General features: G+C 43.6%; 1 protein-coding gene across 1 annotated transcript; it reads left to right on the top strand.

Moving 5' to 3' along the window:
• The first annotated feature begins 430 nt into the window (after positions 1 to 430).
• On the top strand, positions 431 to 2,099 carry LOC137906838 (fibroblast growth factor 20-like). Its single transcript, XM_068751128.1, has 3 exons — positions 431 to 767; positions 1,568 to 1,671; positions 1,854 to 2,099. Exons 1-3 carry the CDS (start codon positions 431 to 433, stop codon positions 2,097 to 2,099), a joined length of 687 nt encoding a protein of 228 aa, XP_068607229.1.
• Positions 2,100 to 16,087: the final 13,988 nt, after the last annotated feature.

Below are 16,087 nucleotides of genomic sequence, written 5' to 3'. Positions count from 1 at the left end.
GAGAGAGGGAGAGAGAGAGAGAGAGAGAGAGAGAGAGAGAGAGAGAGAGAGAGAGAGAGAGAGAGAGGGAGAGAGAGGGGAGTATCCCGAGGTGAGGAGGAGAGAGGAGGAATAAATAGCAGATGAGAGGAGTGCAGAGCGCGCAGAGCTGCAGCCGGATACCTGCATCCATCCAGATAAAGCCGGAGTTCGCGTTCACTCGCAGGGCAGTCTAATTAACGGCGCGTGTGACTGCGCCAAAAAAAAAAAACGCGCGATCCTTTTGGATTTCCCCGTGCGTGAAAGCGTCCCAACTTTTCTTTTTTTTTCTCGGCTTCACGCGGCTGAAGCGGGATCGGCTTGCTCGGGTCCGCTCGTCACCCCCCCCCCCCCCCCCCCCCCCGGACCCCGGGCTCGGACCCTGCAGCTGTAAACCCGCACCGGGTATATGATGGGGCCAGCGGCGGAGGTTGGGAGCTTCGCCACCGGCTTTCTGGACAGCTTTGGCCCCGCGGGAGCCGCTCCGGCCCCCGTCGGCTCTCGGTTCGTTCTCACCCCAGCTGGGGCGGTGGACTACAACTCGTTCACCGGGCTGATGATGGAGGGTTATGGGCGCCGCCACCAGCAGCACATGGTGTCTGCGGAGCGGCTGTCCCGGAGCCTGGCCAATCTCAGCCACCTAAAGGGGATCCTGAGGCGGCGGCAGCTCTACTGCAGGACGGGCTTCCACCTGGAGATCCGTCCCGACGGCACCGTGCAGGGCACCAGGAGGGACCACAGCACATTCGGTACGGAGACCCATTCACCGAGTCCGTTACTATTATTATCAGCAGAGATACCTTATGTTTACGGTGAATGCTCTGGAAGAAAGGCAGAGAGAGTCTGAAGGAACTTTAGTACATATAGTGCCTTTATTTTAATACCCTGATTCTCTCTGCTGGAACAGTTCAGTTTTTTTTGGGGGGGGGGGGGGGGTCCATCTTATAATTAAAAAGGACGATAATCACGAAATCTATATCAATATCACATGATTGACATCATGCAGCTACTGAAACACAATGCTGTATTTCACTCAGGTGCTAATGAAGCGGGTGCTTTAATGCACATAGAGACATAAACGCTTTCCATGTGGGGCACTTTGAGCATTTAACATTTGCACATTTCATCCACATTTCCTCCGAGTGGAGGCTTTTCTTTTTCTTTACTCTCACCAGCTTATCTTTGGTTGTCACGATAAACACCTGCAGCATTGGCAGATCAAAAGCAGATCGCTCTGAGATTTCTTTTAGTGCTGTGAGACTTCTGGCACTCGCTTCATTTCATCCAATACCTGGAATTAACTTTGTGCAAAAGACAAGTCCAGACTTTCATTATGGGTTTACAGATACATACCTCAATGGCATTCATTAGAACCCTACACGGTCAAACAATACTCAAACTGTCCTGGAACACTGCCTCATTCTTCCACCGAGTTTTGTGGAAAGCAGTTTGGGTATAGTTTTTGGTATAACCCTCCTTACAGATAAGCCACCTTAATGTACTTAAGGCAAGTTCAGGTGCAATAATATGCTGTAATCTGTGTGTGCAGGTATTCTCGAGTTCATCAGCATGGCTGTAGGGCTGGTTAGCATCAGAGGGGTGGACAGTGGCCTCTACCTCGGTATGAACAGCAAGGGACAACTGTATGGATCGGTGAGTACACATATACTGTCGATTATACCTGCTGGTCACATAACTCCATTAGCAGATATCTCTAGTACTCCATTGTAACGCAGTTCTCACCTTCAGGGATGTGCTGCTCACAGCCAGCAGGTGGCACATTTCCCATCCATCACTAAACTCATACGTCGCTCTTCTCGTCTCTCTTCCCGCAGGAGAAGCTCTCTGCAGAATGTGTCTTTCGGGAGCAGTTTGAGGAGAACTGGTACAACACCTACTCATCCAACATCTATCGGCACGGAGAGAGAGGTGCATTTTACTTCGTTGGTCTGAACAAAGATGGGAGCTCTCGGGATGGAACGAGGTCAAGGCGACATCAGAGGTTCACTCACTTCTTACCAAGGCCCGTAGATCCGGATCGAGTCCCGGAGCTGTACAGGGACATTCTGAGCCAGAGCTGAGACTGAGGGGTGGTTTGCAATGATCTTATCAGAGCCAGCCTGAACTGCAAAGCAAGCACGAGCGGGGGGGGCCTATTCTTATCCCTTTGTTGAGGGAGACAGAGGAGCTCGTTGGTCTGGAAAGAAAGGATCACAAGAAATGCATAACATCACTTCCCATTGGTTCGTCGGAGGACGGAAAAAGATGGGAGGTCGACTGATCATCAGCCGGGATCTTCTTTTGAAGATGTGAGGGGCCCTATGACAGACAGAGACTTTAATGGCCTATACACACGCCCTGGTGGCCAAACTGGTGATTCATAGATTTTAATTGAGTTTTCACTAAATGCAAGTAGCTGCTAGTTCAAAGTGCATGTTCAAGATGACAAAAGAGTGGGAACAAATAAGTGGGATTAATAACTTTACTGTTGGGAGATCTTTACTGCTGTAGCTTCTCAATGCCACTGTGCGTTGTCAGCCTTCTCATTTTATTCTAAACAATGCTGCATGAACAATTTATTGAAAATGCATAATACTCTATACAGTGTGGCTGGTTTACACGAAAAGGTAGTTTTATGCACTGGAAAACAGCCGTGACTGTTCAGGGAACCAGGGGCGAACGCTGGGAGAAGCGCACAGAGCTGGGGACCGACTGTTGTGATTCCTGCAGGGATGAATTCCACATGAGACTGCTCCGAAGACTGTTTGTGAAGAGAATGTGATTCGAAGGGCACAAGGAACAAAAGACAATCCAACGGAGGTTCAGGAGGAGTTCTGTGTTGTCTTGTTGCAGAATGTTCTTCTACTGGAACTCTAGGGATTCTTTCCAGTGAAGGAATGCCGTCAAAAAGCGACCATGTTGCCGACAGAGAATGCTTTGCAAGCCCGTTGACAGATTTCATTCCTATTTATGAGTTTTCCCCCTTTCCTACAGTATATTTATTTCATATATTTATTTATTTTGAGAATATATTTTTACAATTATGAGATAAATAAAATAAAAAAAAAGATATCCATACCAGTTGTGAGAGGTTTTCCTTATTTGTTGTTTTGTCATAGTATGGCATACTCTGTTTTCCATTCTCAGATGGAATGAAATCATTTTCATCTATATTCTTTTTTTTTTTTTTGGTCTTTTTGTGGGCAACTGAACTATAATATAATATAATATTGCATCATATGAATGAATATAAAAAAGTGTATCCTCCAAGTCAAACACAGACTCCATTTATCAGGACTCTGTTGATTGTTTGTGGATAACCAACTTATCAAGGCATGAAGTCTTTGTTCTCTTGAAGCTGGTGTAAAATTAATCTGCCATGGTTTCCATTTCTGTAGGAACAGCAAAGACACCGACTGAAGAAAAAGGCTGTGTTCATATAAGAATGATAGTAACACACATATAACAATCATGTGTGTGTGTGTGTATGTTTGTGTTGCCACAAGAAAAAGCATCTGCAATGAACAGTAATATGATAGATCACCAGAAGCCTCCAAACACTGGTGGCGGTGTTGGTGGCCGATGACTCTGCTGAGACTAATTTGGCTAAATAAAGTCAGTGAATCTGCATATAGGGTCTAATCACAGTTGGATGCATCAGGATGCGGTTCAATTAACGCACAAATCCTCAACAACCAAGGGCTATAGCGCTCAACACTTTCACAACCAACTGGAGTGTGAATGTGTGTGTGTGTGAATGGGTGAATGTGAGGCCTAATGCAAAGCGCTTTGGGAACCGACGGTGCAAACGGCGCTATATAAGTGCAGTCAATCTACCATTTAACAATAGATAATTCAAGGGCTGTAAACCCACCTTTACTATTTGACACTGGCTATGTGTGTGTGTGTGTGTGTATGTTACCTGTCTACATTAATTCATCAAATAGCATTTAAGTTAAACTTCACTGCTTAACAATTATAATGGTGAACACAAAGCATGTGGCCAACAGGAACCTTTGTGGAAAGCATGAATGACATTAAATGTTATAATCTCATATGAACAAAGTCACGAGTTATTTGCATTGAAAAAAAGGGAACAAATGGGATAACACTTAAAAGCCTCACGCGTGTCATTTGCCAACTTGATGTGTGACCACTGGTAATATCTTTAAATTTAAAGTGTTGTTAGAATGCTACTTCTACTTATGCGGCCTCAGGCTTCAGAATGCCGAAGCAAACAATGTACGAATGACGACCCTAAAAGCAGAAATGCATCTGTTGCATCTTTTCTCATTCTACTGACCTATGGAGTCCAGGTTTGCATACAGCTACTCAGCTGAGGCTGCTTTCAAGTGTTACATCACCCATACTGATGGAATGAATCACTAACTCCAAACTACTCCAGGTACGCAGCATCAAAAGCTTTTTGGAAGGTCAAGCCATTCTTTCCTCGAAGTGATTTAAAGTGAGAAATAGATAAATAATAACTGTTGCTCGCCAAAGTAAAACTAACGGCCTGAAGTCATCCACCTGAATAGACAGCACACGCTTCTCTGACCGACATTGCAATTAGACACATGATTGGCTGGCTGAGTGCACGGCTACTGTCTTTCATCCTCCCTTTCGTCCGTTGTTCTTATGCCTTCTCCACACGAGTGAGAAGAAGAGGATTAGTTTGGAAACACACGTATGCAGTAAAACAGAGAAATATGAGCCCAAGACAGAAAGATGGGTGGGATCATCGTTTGGCTGTCGACTTAAAACCAAATGTTTAAAATGCTGCCGTGTTTGTTGACTTTCACTGTTCATTGTGGGACATCAGGATAGGCAAAACAAATAATAATCCATCAAGATCAATTCTAGTTAGCAGAACTTTTAATTTTATGATTTCTTTTTTTTAATTCAACATCTACAACTGGCTGGCTGCTAAGTTTACAGAGCCTCTACATAGTTTTCACTCACTGTTTGTAAGGTTTATTGTAGTGTTTTAACCTGTTGTTAAAAGAAAATGCACATTTTAGTACCCTTTTTAAACCATCAAAGAGACATAATAGTAATTAGCTAAACGCGACAAAAAAAAAAAGACGAGCGGTCATTGCAGTTCAGTTAAACTCCAACCCCTGAGGATGGTTTGTGGAGTGATCGAAGGCCAGAGAACAGTTTCTGAACAGACCTTGAGGTAGTTTCCTTTTATCAAACTTTCTCTCCGTGTCTGCAATAGTCATTCTAATAATTCAAGTGCGATTGGAGGCAATGCTCTGCCAGTAACCTGTGAGTCTTTGGAATTATCTTGGCATGCCTTCAACCCTCTTTAATGTACATGGGACTGATGGACTGTAAGAATATAAATCAAAGTTAAGTACCTGGGATGGGGCTGGGGGGGGAAATGCTGAGGAACCCTGGCTGGCCGTACACTTTGCTCCTTTAAACCTGTTTGCCTGACAACATCTTCAGCTGGATTTATTCTCATGCAAATGTGTTGTACGTGCCAGCATACAGGCCCAGCTGCTTGGCAACATGCTTCAGATACAATTCTCGTAGCACAAGCGGGGACCATGCCGACATTGTGTCTGTCTACATGGTTCAATGTGTGTAATATAATCCTTTCATATGGGCATACAGTGGATGAGATGAAGAGAACATCAGACGGGCAGCACCTGAGTACCAGCATGAGTACACACTCTGAGTGTTGACACAGAGAGTCTGTCAGAGAAAGAGGGAGAGAGAGAGAGAGAGAGATTGAGCTATGACATGAAAGTTTGTTAGAAACAGGTGGTTTTCTGAGAAGTACTATGGAAAAAAAGCTGTATGTGGGTTCTTAGTGTTGCCGGCCTGTCAGGTTGCACTCTTCCTTTGAAGTGTGTATGTCTTCGCAGGGAGCGGGGGCGGGGGGGGAGTGTTTATGTGAGTCAAAGTGTAGATTCATGTCAGTACAACTTCTGTGTCCGTGTGTGTGATCTGTGGATCTGTGTGAAGATGAGCCAGGGGTTCTCCTGACTAGAGGGCTCTCCGACTGATGTGTGAGGACTGGTGTGTGTTTCTGTGTGTATCGTCAGACCTTTGGCCCTCTCGTCACCACCTGTCTGTCCTCCGTAGGGGCTTCCATCAACTGGTTCGGTCGCCACGATTGGATCCGGTGGATAATGGTCGGTGTGGAGATCGCACAGAAAAGACACTGTCATCTCAAAGCCACCTTAAAAACTTTTGTGAAACTAAAACCAACATGATTTGTAGAAATGTGTCCTCGTGTTGGGTGTTGCTGCATTAAAGAAAAAAAAAACAACACTGAATACTGTCATCTGTCTCAAGCAAGATCGCAGGTGTAGAAGTCAGTGATCTCTGATACCCATCCGTGTCTCGCGGAGTCCACACAGGTGTTCTTCCTGTAGTCGTCAACACACACGCGTACACACACTCAACACGAGCGCACCACCCTGTCAGCGCCTCTCTGTGTGTGAGATTAATGGTGCTTGGCGTGACTCAGCTGTGTTGAATTCAGACAAAAAAAAAAAAACACACACACACACAACGACGTTTCTAAATTCCTAGACCTAGAAAACAGCTTTAAACTCATCTACCTGTTGACTTACTAATGACTCAGCTGCGTCTGCTCGGACACGCCCACCAGTGGCTCCATCCATATATTCCGTTCGTCTAACCCACACTGGTGATTCGTTATGTTTTGTATTTGGTGCCGATGCAACTGTGCAACTTCTCTTTGCTTGATATGTCAATATGTAGAACGATAATTTGCCAAAAACATGCAGTTTAGGCAAATTGGTCAATAAATGGTCCCACGAAGAGCTGGCATCTCATCCGGGGTGTACCCCGCCTTGCACCCATAGTCATCTGAGATAGGTTCCAGTCCCACCTGCGACCCACAAGAAGGATAAAGTGGCTGTAGGTGAAAGGATGGCGAATCTACAAGACAATGATGGATGGATGGATAGATTGATGAATAATATGTGATATTTACTGCATATGATCCTAAAACTAAACACTTTAAAATCAACTTAGTGTTGTTACATCTGACAATGTACATTTAGAGGAGGATAATGTTTTAAAATACCTCAGAATACACAACAGCACGAAGTAAAACTCATCACAAGCTGAAGAAATCGGAGTAGCGTGCGCCGCCACGCCATCCCGGTGCTTTCTCCTGGTCTAATCAGTGAGCGGTACCTGTATTACATATCTTCAACCCTGCTATTATCAACAGTTGAAGCAGGCATAAACCAAACCAAACCACAGAAGGCACTGATGCAGATTCCATGTCAAAGGCCCAAATAACCACTATCTTCAGTTTATAACAACGAACCAGAGGTTGCCCACAAGATGTAACATGAGTTTGCTGATTTATTGTTTTTGAAAAATGACAGTCACCGTTTGCTTTCGCTGGTTTAAAATGGATGTTGCAAGTTCTGATGTAACAGCATTCCAATAAAATCTATCTCGCAAACTGGATGGATGCCACTTTCTTCATATGAATACATTATTGTCAGCAGTTATGCGAACATGGTATGTATTGGCCTACCACACACCAAACCGAATGTCAGACCCTAAGAGACTGACCTACATGTCATGCTGCCGCTGGTTAGCAATATATATATATATACAGTACCGGTATATATATATATATGTTAAATGTTGCCACGTGACTGAGCTGCACAATGTGACTGGGCTGGTTATTTCAGCTTTATCATTTCATCTCACATTTTCATTGGCCCTCAGGTCACAAAACAGTGCCAGCATAATAGATCCCTTTTAAGTCATGTAGACACATAACTTCAAACAAATTTTAATCTTTCAACATTAATTACAATTATTTTACTTTAGCTGAAAGAATCACGCTCCTGGGTGCCCGGGAACGCACGTTTGGGTTCCAGTACCCACAGAGGCATAATGAACAACAACCTCAGACGAACTCGGAGGTGCGGTCGCAGACTCAGTAATTACACGAGTACATGTTCAGGAAATGTTCGCTGTGATAATGAGCTATATGGCATCATTATATGTGTGTGTTGTTTTTTCCTTCCTATAAATCTTCATCGGTTGTTGAGGAGAATGCTTCACTACTCACTAGATTTCATGTGTATGCTAGTTGAAAATTATTTTCATCAACGCTTTTTGAAATCTACAGGTCAAAAAACATCCAGAGCATTCGGTAAAAACATGTGGGACACAAATAAATCATATGAACCTCTAAACCAGATAAATTGCTGCTAATTCTGCATAATGCTTTTATTTATTTATTTTTACTTTTGATATTTCGATGTGAGATCTCCAACCTTGTGGTTGGTAAAAATAATTTTAACTTTAACAGATACATTGAGAGTTACTGTACTGGGAAATTGGTGCATTTATTGCACATGTACAGGACTCAGGAAATATTATGTGTCTGCCTGACATGATTTCTTTCTGTAGAGAGTCATGGCCACATGATTTAAGGGAAGGGACCATTAAAAGCATTGATATATACATATATGAGTGTGTTCACAGCCCTAACCCTCATATATATATACACAGTGTGTTCACAGCCCCCACAAACCTCCCTCCTAAAGTCAGCAGACCTTGAATTCAGTAATGGCCAAAGCTGTATTTTTATTATCAGCCAATCACGGGTAGTCTAATGCCACTTGGCCTCTGGGGGGAAATGAACACACTCGTGTACACGCACACACACACACACACACGTAGGGTGGAAGTAATTAAAGCAAGTGGAGCTAAATTGAAGTATATTGAACTCATCTCTCACATGCTCCGGCTCTGTCGATAGATCACTCAGCAAGTGCTATCGACCGCTGCAAAGACGTTCCCTTGCAAAACGCTCCTGTCTGCAGTGTGTTCTTGCGTGTGATGCGAGTTAGTGAGGAAACGGGGAAAAAAGATGGAGGGGGGGGGGGGCGTAAAGCGATGCTCTGTGAAGCACAATTTACCAAAACTATGTGAAGGATGACCATTATGCTACCCTCTCCCTTCCGCTCACATCTCCTCTCTCACTCTTTCTTCTTTTCTAATTCACCTGTCCGGTCCTCAGCCCTGCTATCATTCCCATCGCCAAGTTTTTTTTTTTTGTCACTCCTTTCTCCCTTTAAATTTATTTATCTGTTGGGTGGAGTAATGATTTGAACTAAATGAGAGTCTTTCACCTCCCCACCCCACTCAATCAATGAAACGGTGTTTGTGTGTTCATAATGGGGGCGGGGGGAGATGCGTGTGTGTGTGTGTGTGTGTTCAGTCCACACATAATGAAGAAATAAACACACACACACACACACACACACAACGACATTACAGCCCAATGCTCCGGATGACTCTGAGTCTTTCACTGAGGAGAAAGCCCTGCAGATGAGAAACAACAAGAACCAAACAAAACGGCAGATCTTCCAGGAGTGTCAGGGGAATGGGACACGATGGATTTTTATCCTCCACAAGGTCCTGACATGACAAATGTGTATCTAACCGCATCAGCAGCAAAGGGAAACCACCTCTGCTGCTCTCGCAGAATGTCTGTCAGCTGCATGTGAATTCAATTGAAGTGGAATTGATTATCTCCTATTTGTGATCAATCCTAAATGGGTTGGATTCTCCTGACTCGGTCTTTCCATTGTGTGACTGAGCAACTCCTTGAAATCCCCCCCCTCCTCTGTTTTTACCATTGCCCGTTTTTTCCCCACCCGCAATCACCCCCCAGTGATTGCGGGTTCTAACCAGCTGAACAACCCCCCCCCCCCACACACACACCCTCACCCAGTCTTTCAAAGCACTGCTGAAGATATGAAAGACCTACTACAGAACCAGATTTTGCTTTACCCTTTCATGTAGAAACATGACAGTGCATTTGTCCTAGCAACAAGGCAGCATTTTATGCTACCATGTGCTATTTAATCTTCTGGTTATGGGCCGCACGCATAATGCATTGTTGCAATGCCCCCCCCCCCCCCCCCGTCTTGCCGTTCCACCACATCGAGGCAAATCTCCAGTTCGTATTTTGAATGCACCTCCGCTGCATGTCAGGGATGGAAAACACAGACCCTGCATCATGTCTGTTTGAATGGAACGGAGTAGTAAGGCCGTCTAATACATTGACAATAAATATATTATAATACTTTTATTGAATATTAAATCCTGATCATATTTGGCACACATACGCACAATGTAAAAGGCACACACACACACACACACACACACGTCCATGCATGCTGTCTGTGGATTTCTGCTCGGTGTGAAGGGCCTATCAAAGCATGGCGGTTTCCTGCTGTCTGTGTGACAAGGCTTAAGCCTCACACATGAAAGAATGACAGGGAAGGTTTATTACACCTTTTCTAAAAGCTAGTGTGTGTGTGTGTGTGTGTGTGTGTGTGTGTGTGTGTGTGTGTGTGTGTGTGTGTGTGTGTGTTACTCTGTTCTCAGTTTAGAAAGGTGTAGACAGTGATCAGGCTGAAGAGTTGCCAGATTTTCAGAGCATGACTTCACAACAACACAACCGTCTTCAATTATTTTATATTTGACTCTTTCATGAAGCATGTAGCTGTCAGTGCTAACATAAAGGATTAATACAACACACACACATATTCATTCATTCATCTTCTTTACCACTTTGTCCATTACCGGATCGCGGGTCGTGTATATATATACAGGGTTGGGTAAAATCTTCTGAGAAAGTGCAATTGATTATATTGCATTATGATGCAACAATTCAACACTGAAAATATTTAAGTCAACAATTTGGTGTCCATGGCTCGAGATTGTGTAAAACCTTGAGGAGCACATTCATACTTAAAACCCTTTGGGTAAACTGCATGTTCATTTTTTTTTTTTTATCAGTTTGACATGTTTTTCCTGTGGAGGTAAAGCTTACAACCACTAAAATAAAAAAAGATTCACATCACAACGTTTTAAAGCTGAGGTTGGTGAATTTGATGAACAAAAAGCAGCATGAGTTCCATCCAACAGAGAAAAAAAAAAATCACAACTCTGCTTTATGTACATAACTGAGCAATATGCACACAGAATTATCATATTTGCAAATATCTTTTTCTGATGCAACTTAGATGCAATCTAAGACAAATTCATAGAAACAGGGTTGACGAATAATGAGACCAATGTCTCCTCAGCTTTTCAGTCGGGGTGAGTCGGAGTGAGTCGGCGTGAGTCGGGGTGAAGTCAGGCTGATTTCATGCAGTGGGAACCCAGCTATAGTCTTTAATTAAGCCTTCACACCCTGTGGCAGATAGCGCTGTAATAATGTAAGCAAAACCAATGCAATTCAATTCTCTAGTCTTTATATTTCGAAATGGACATTTACGTCGTGATGATAAGTTAATGCAAACAAGTTCGTATCGCCAGTTAATGCGGAAAGACGCCTCAACGAAACATAAATAGAGATAGAAAGAGGTGTGTGGCCGTGATGACAGCATCCATACCTGAGGCGTTACAGCATGTGGAGGTGACAGACGCTGTTTGGAGAAGCATACGTGTCTTGTGTGAATAAGTGCACTTGTCTTACACTTACCATAGTGGCTGTAATCATGAAAGGGTCCAGAAAGTAACTATGGCAATAGCAACATTTAAAACACTGTGAAAGTAACGCACGTGCACACACACACACACCACACACAAAAGAAAACCACACATGTTGTTACAGAAGATCAAGACATGACTGATCGCTGTTTTAAGCCAGGGAGATTCCTTTCCTGACTGCAGCTCTATTGAGTCAACGCTTGTGTGTGTGTGTGTGGGTGAGTGCGTGTGCGTGTGCGTGTGTGTGGTACTCACCACTTCCAAAAGCAGCTTTGACCTGCAGAGGAAGAAAACAATTAGGACACACACATAAATGACTGAATGTAAAAAGATGATCTGTATCATAAGCAAGAAATTTGGCGCACTATTGATTACCAACAGTAATTATATTGCATTTATGCTGAGCTCCAGTTCAAGATCTATCGAGATGGAGAAGGTTTCTAGTTTCTGCAAAGACATTTTTCTACAAAAAAAAAAAAAGCTTAAAGACCTCTGATGAACACATTTAGGCTGTTTCCATGACGCCGATTCAGCTGAAAATGGAAACGCTTTTCAGTTGCGTTCTTAAAAAGTGTACCATTGATATGACAATGAAACTCTTCACAGACTCTGGTGAACACACAGACGTGTACTTGTATACACAGAGAACTTGAATATTTGCTTACTGCAAGTCAAGAGACTTAGTCCCAGTTGTCCGACAAGGACAAGGAAATATTCAATCAGCAGCACTGAGATCTGAACGACTCGACTCTTATTCTGACTTTGCTTGACTATTTACAGTAAGACTGAACTTGACATAATGAAGCCTGAACACGCAGCAGTGAACAACACTGTAAAAAATGTTTTCCCATGATGAAACAGGATAATGTGCAGAGCATATCAGTTTGCTGATCCACCCCGTAGCTGCCGTCTGGTTCTCTCCTCCATAGAGGCTGAATCTGGGCCGATCTCGCCCAGCTGTGGTGCATAGAGTGTGGACATGTCAGGGCATGAACACCCCCCCCCCCCCCCCCTCAAAAATAAAACACGTGGAGCTGGTGATTTATCTGTGTGACAAGAAACACACACATAGGTACATGCATAGACACAGTGATAGGTGGAATCTATGTGTGCAGTACATGTATATGTTTTCAGTGTGTGTACTGTGTTGGGGTTTATTTCGGAATATACATGTGTTTGTAAGTTAATGTGTGTGTGTGTGTGTGTGTGTGTGCGTGCATGAGTGTTGTATGTAAATGTCCCAAGACCAACGTCTAAAGTCAGGTGGGCCAGCACATCTAGGGTCCCCTTTGAAGGTGTGTTTATGTGCACAAAACAAACACGCACACACACACACACACACACACACACACACACACACACACACGCAAACCGACCAGCTGTTTCTCCCCCCCCCTGCTCTTTGATGTACCTAAATTTCCATCCTGTCGGTAGCGCTCTCTCACACTGTAGCTTCACACTCACCTCGTCTCATAACATTCTTACTACCATTTAGAATAGCAATTGACCTTTTCTGCCCGTATAATCCTGTCCGGATATAAATAAGAGTTGGTCCAACTATATAATGGGACAAAAAAAAAAAAAAAACTACAATATTCTGCAAAAGCAAAATGGCAAAAAATATCCCTCAACTAGTAATTTTACCATTGTGAATAAGAACTGAACTTAAATCAAGGTGCTGAGACTGATCTTGAAGTTGTCCCTTGATGTACAATGGACGTCTGTCATGTTCAGTTCAGTTATGTTCTCCTACGTTATATGAATACCGGTACTATGTTATACTGGAACATTTCTGTAACTGTTGCACCACTGATAGCCAAAGGGCATCATCAGTGATTTATCCAGTCTGATTTTCATCGTATCTGTTTGCATGTCAAATCACTAAAAAGAGATATTTCTGGAAAATATAAGCCAAAGGGTAAATTGCCCATTCCAAAGGGCCGATGGGCTAGCCTCACTTCATCAAAGTCAGTTTTTCAGCTAACATTTTCCCATGGTGTAATCTTCTTAATTAAGACCTCCTAGTGTTACCTGGCCTGCCTGTGGCCCCCCGAGAGCCAAAGCTCTCCGGCCTTTCATCCGAGCCTGGGCAGCAGGTGAATGGGATGCCCATGGGAGGGGCCTCTCAGGCCAATACACCTGATACCAGGCTCTCATCCCCGCAACAACACCCAGCAAGGTCCCCACTGGACCCCAAAAAGCCCCCCCCCCCCCCATCTCCCCCCTCTTCTTGTCTGCCCGCCAGCTGGCTGCTCACAGACGCACAATAAGAATGAAGGATGTTACTGTTGACGGGGAGCGTATGTTATGTGTATGTTCTCAGTTCTGCCCTCTCTCTTTATAGTCGAGTCAATGTGTGCTCGGCCCTGCTGTCTGAGCCGCATATCTGTGTGACCTCTGTGCTCACGTTTGAAGTTCTCCGCCACGCAACTCAACTCAACCCCCCCCTGCCACCCTGTCCTCCATTGCTTTGATTGCCGTTCTTGTCTCAGGCAGTTTTCTGATCCTAAAATAAAGGCTACATGGTTCAGGTTAAGCATTTATGTAGACCTTTACGGAGGTAAAGGTACCAACAAACTGATGACCTGCTATTTTATTTGCTTTGTATCACTGACTGTCCGCTGCTTCCTCTTTTTTACGGCATGTCGCCAACGTGCTGAAATACCGCAGTTGATTTAAAGGCGCGCAGGTGGAATAAAGCTAATTTCACATTTGCTTGTTGATGGTAGTTTAACTGTCTCGAGGACGGTACGGTGTAAACCTTTAATTGTTTTTTTTACTGCACTCACTCACAGGAGAAATCCGCTGTGCGTTGATTCACTTCAATTTATAGTTTAATGGCTGCGACTAAAACTTCTCGATGTTTGAAAGAATCCGTTCGGGAACTTTATTTATTAAAGCTCACACTTTTTGGGAGGGAAAAGTGACGACGCTGTTTTCCTTTCATCACTGTATTTTTAATCTTTATAGTGAGTTCAATCCACTCAATGCAATGCTGAGGCAAGAGTTCATTTTCCAGGGAAACATTTTGCAAAAATAATCTTTTTCGTTCCTCTTTTCCAACAGGCACCTGATTGAGGAATTAGCCACACATGTTGTGCACACCTTCACTCATGCATACATACAAAACTCATTTTACATTCTGTAAATACTTCGCATTTCTCAAATTTGATATAATTCATTTTAATTTGGTCTAATTTGGTTTTAAGACAGTATTTGTGTGTGAAACTTGCTACATGCTGCGTTCCCTTTTGTTGTGGCCCTCCAGCCAAGACAAAACTTTCAACAAAATACCGCTCATGAAGTTGCGAATTTGTTTTTTGGACACAAATAAAATACTCTCACCACAACCAGTATCAGCAAGCACAGTTACAACTCTCCATTTGCCAATTCTAAACAATTTAGCGTAACCAATTCACCTAATTTTCATGTTTTTGGTGGTGGGAGGAATCCAGAGAGAACCCACGCGGACACGGGGAGAACATGCAAACTCCTCACAGAAAGATGGATTCGAACCTCTGACCTTCTTGCTGTGAGGCAACACTCTTGTGGTACAGTCACGCCTCTTTTGCTCTCCAGTTAGTCTCAACCAAACCAGCATTTTGCCACCATTGATTTGCTTGGTTTAAACAATAGGTGTCACAAAGCTTTAAAATGTTTACTTGTTGACTGGTCATTTGAGAAAGACTGGACTCTGTGTGTGTGTGTGTGTGTGTGTGTGTGGCGTGGGAGGGGGTGCATGTCTTTGCAAAATGATAAATGTCTTTTTTCGATCTTTGAGCAGTGTAGTCTTCATTCATTTGATACAAACCAAGGACAAGGGATTCGTCAACAACAGCAACATGAAAAAGATATATCAACACACGCACACACACACACCTACACACACACACACACACACACACACAGAAATATCCCTGTCTGTCAGTCGAACCCACATCCTGCTGTCTTTTTTCTGTTCTCAGCTTTGATATCTGAGAACCACAACTCATGTGTACAGACAAAGCACGTCGTTATCCTCACCTTACAGCGTTCAAGTGCTCGTCATCATTTGGAGCAGAATCGTTTGCTTGTGTGTTTGCATCCAAGTTCTCCCGACCACAACAGTAGCGAGACACATGCAACAATAATGTCATTCAGAGAGGGCAGGAATCTCCCTGCACTATTAGATGAACAGAGGCCATGTTATGCATAGGTATGTGTGTGTGTGTGTGTGTGTGTGGTGTGTGTGTGTGTTTATTGATGCAGCACTGCAGAACAATCTATAATAATGATTTCGGATGCATACCTCAAGTTGATCTGGGAAGCAGGGAGGATGGGAGGAAGAGAAGCCAAAAGAAATAAGATGAAGAGAAGGAGAAAGACTGATGAGGCTGGAAAAGGCAGTGATGGAAGAAAGTGATGGAAGAAAGAAGGAGAGGACGGTAGGATGAATGTAAGTGATAGTGACATTTGAAACAATGCCAAAATGGTGTTGCATACATGATGTTTGAATATCAAAATCTGCTGAGAATCCAGCCCCATGATAGGTAGTCACTGAAGACTT

The sequence above is a fragment of the Brachionichthys hirsutus genome, chromosome 17 (assembly GCF_040956055.1).
Source record: "Brachionichthys hirsutus isolate HB-005 chromosome 17, CSIRO-AGI_Bhir_v1, whole genome shotgun sequence".
Taxonomy (NCBI): Eukaryota; Metazoa; Chordata; class Actinopteri; order Lophiiformes; family Brachionichthyidae; genus Brachionichthys; species Brachionichthys hirsutus.
The sequence above is the reverse complement of the archived record's forward strand: the minus strand, read 5'-3'. Positions and strand labels throughout refer to the sequence as shown.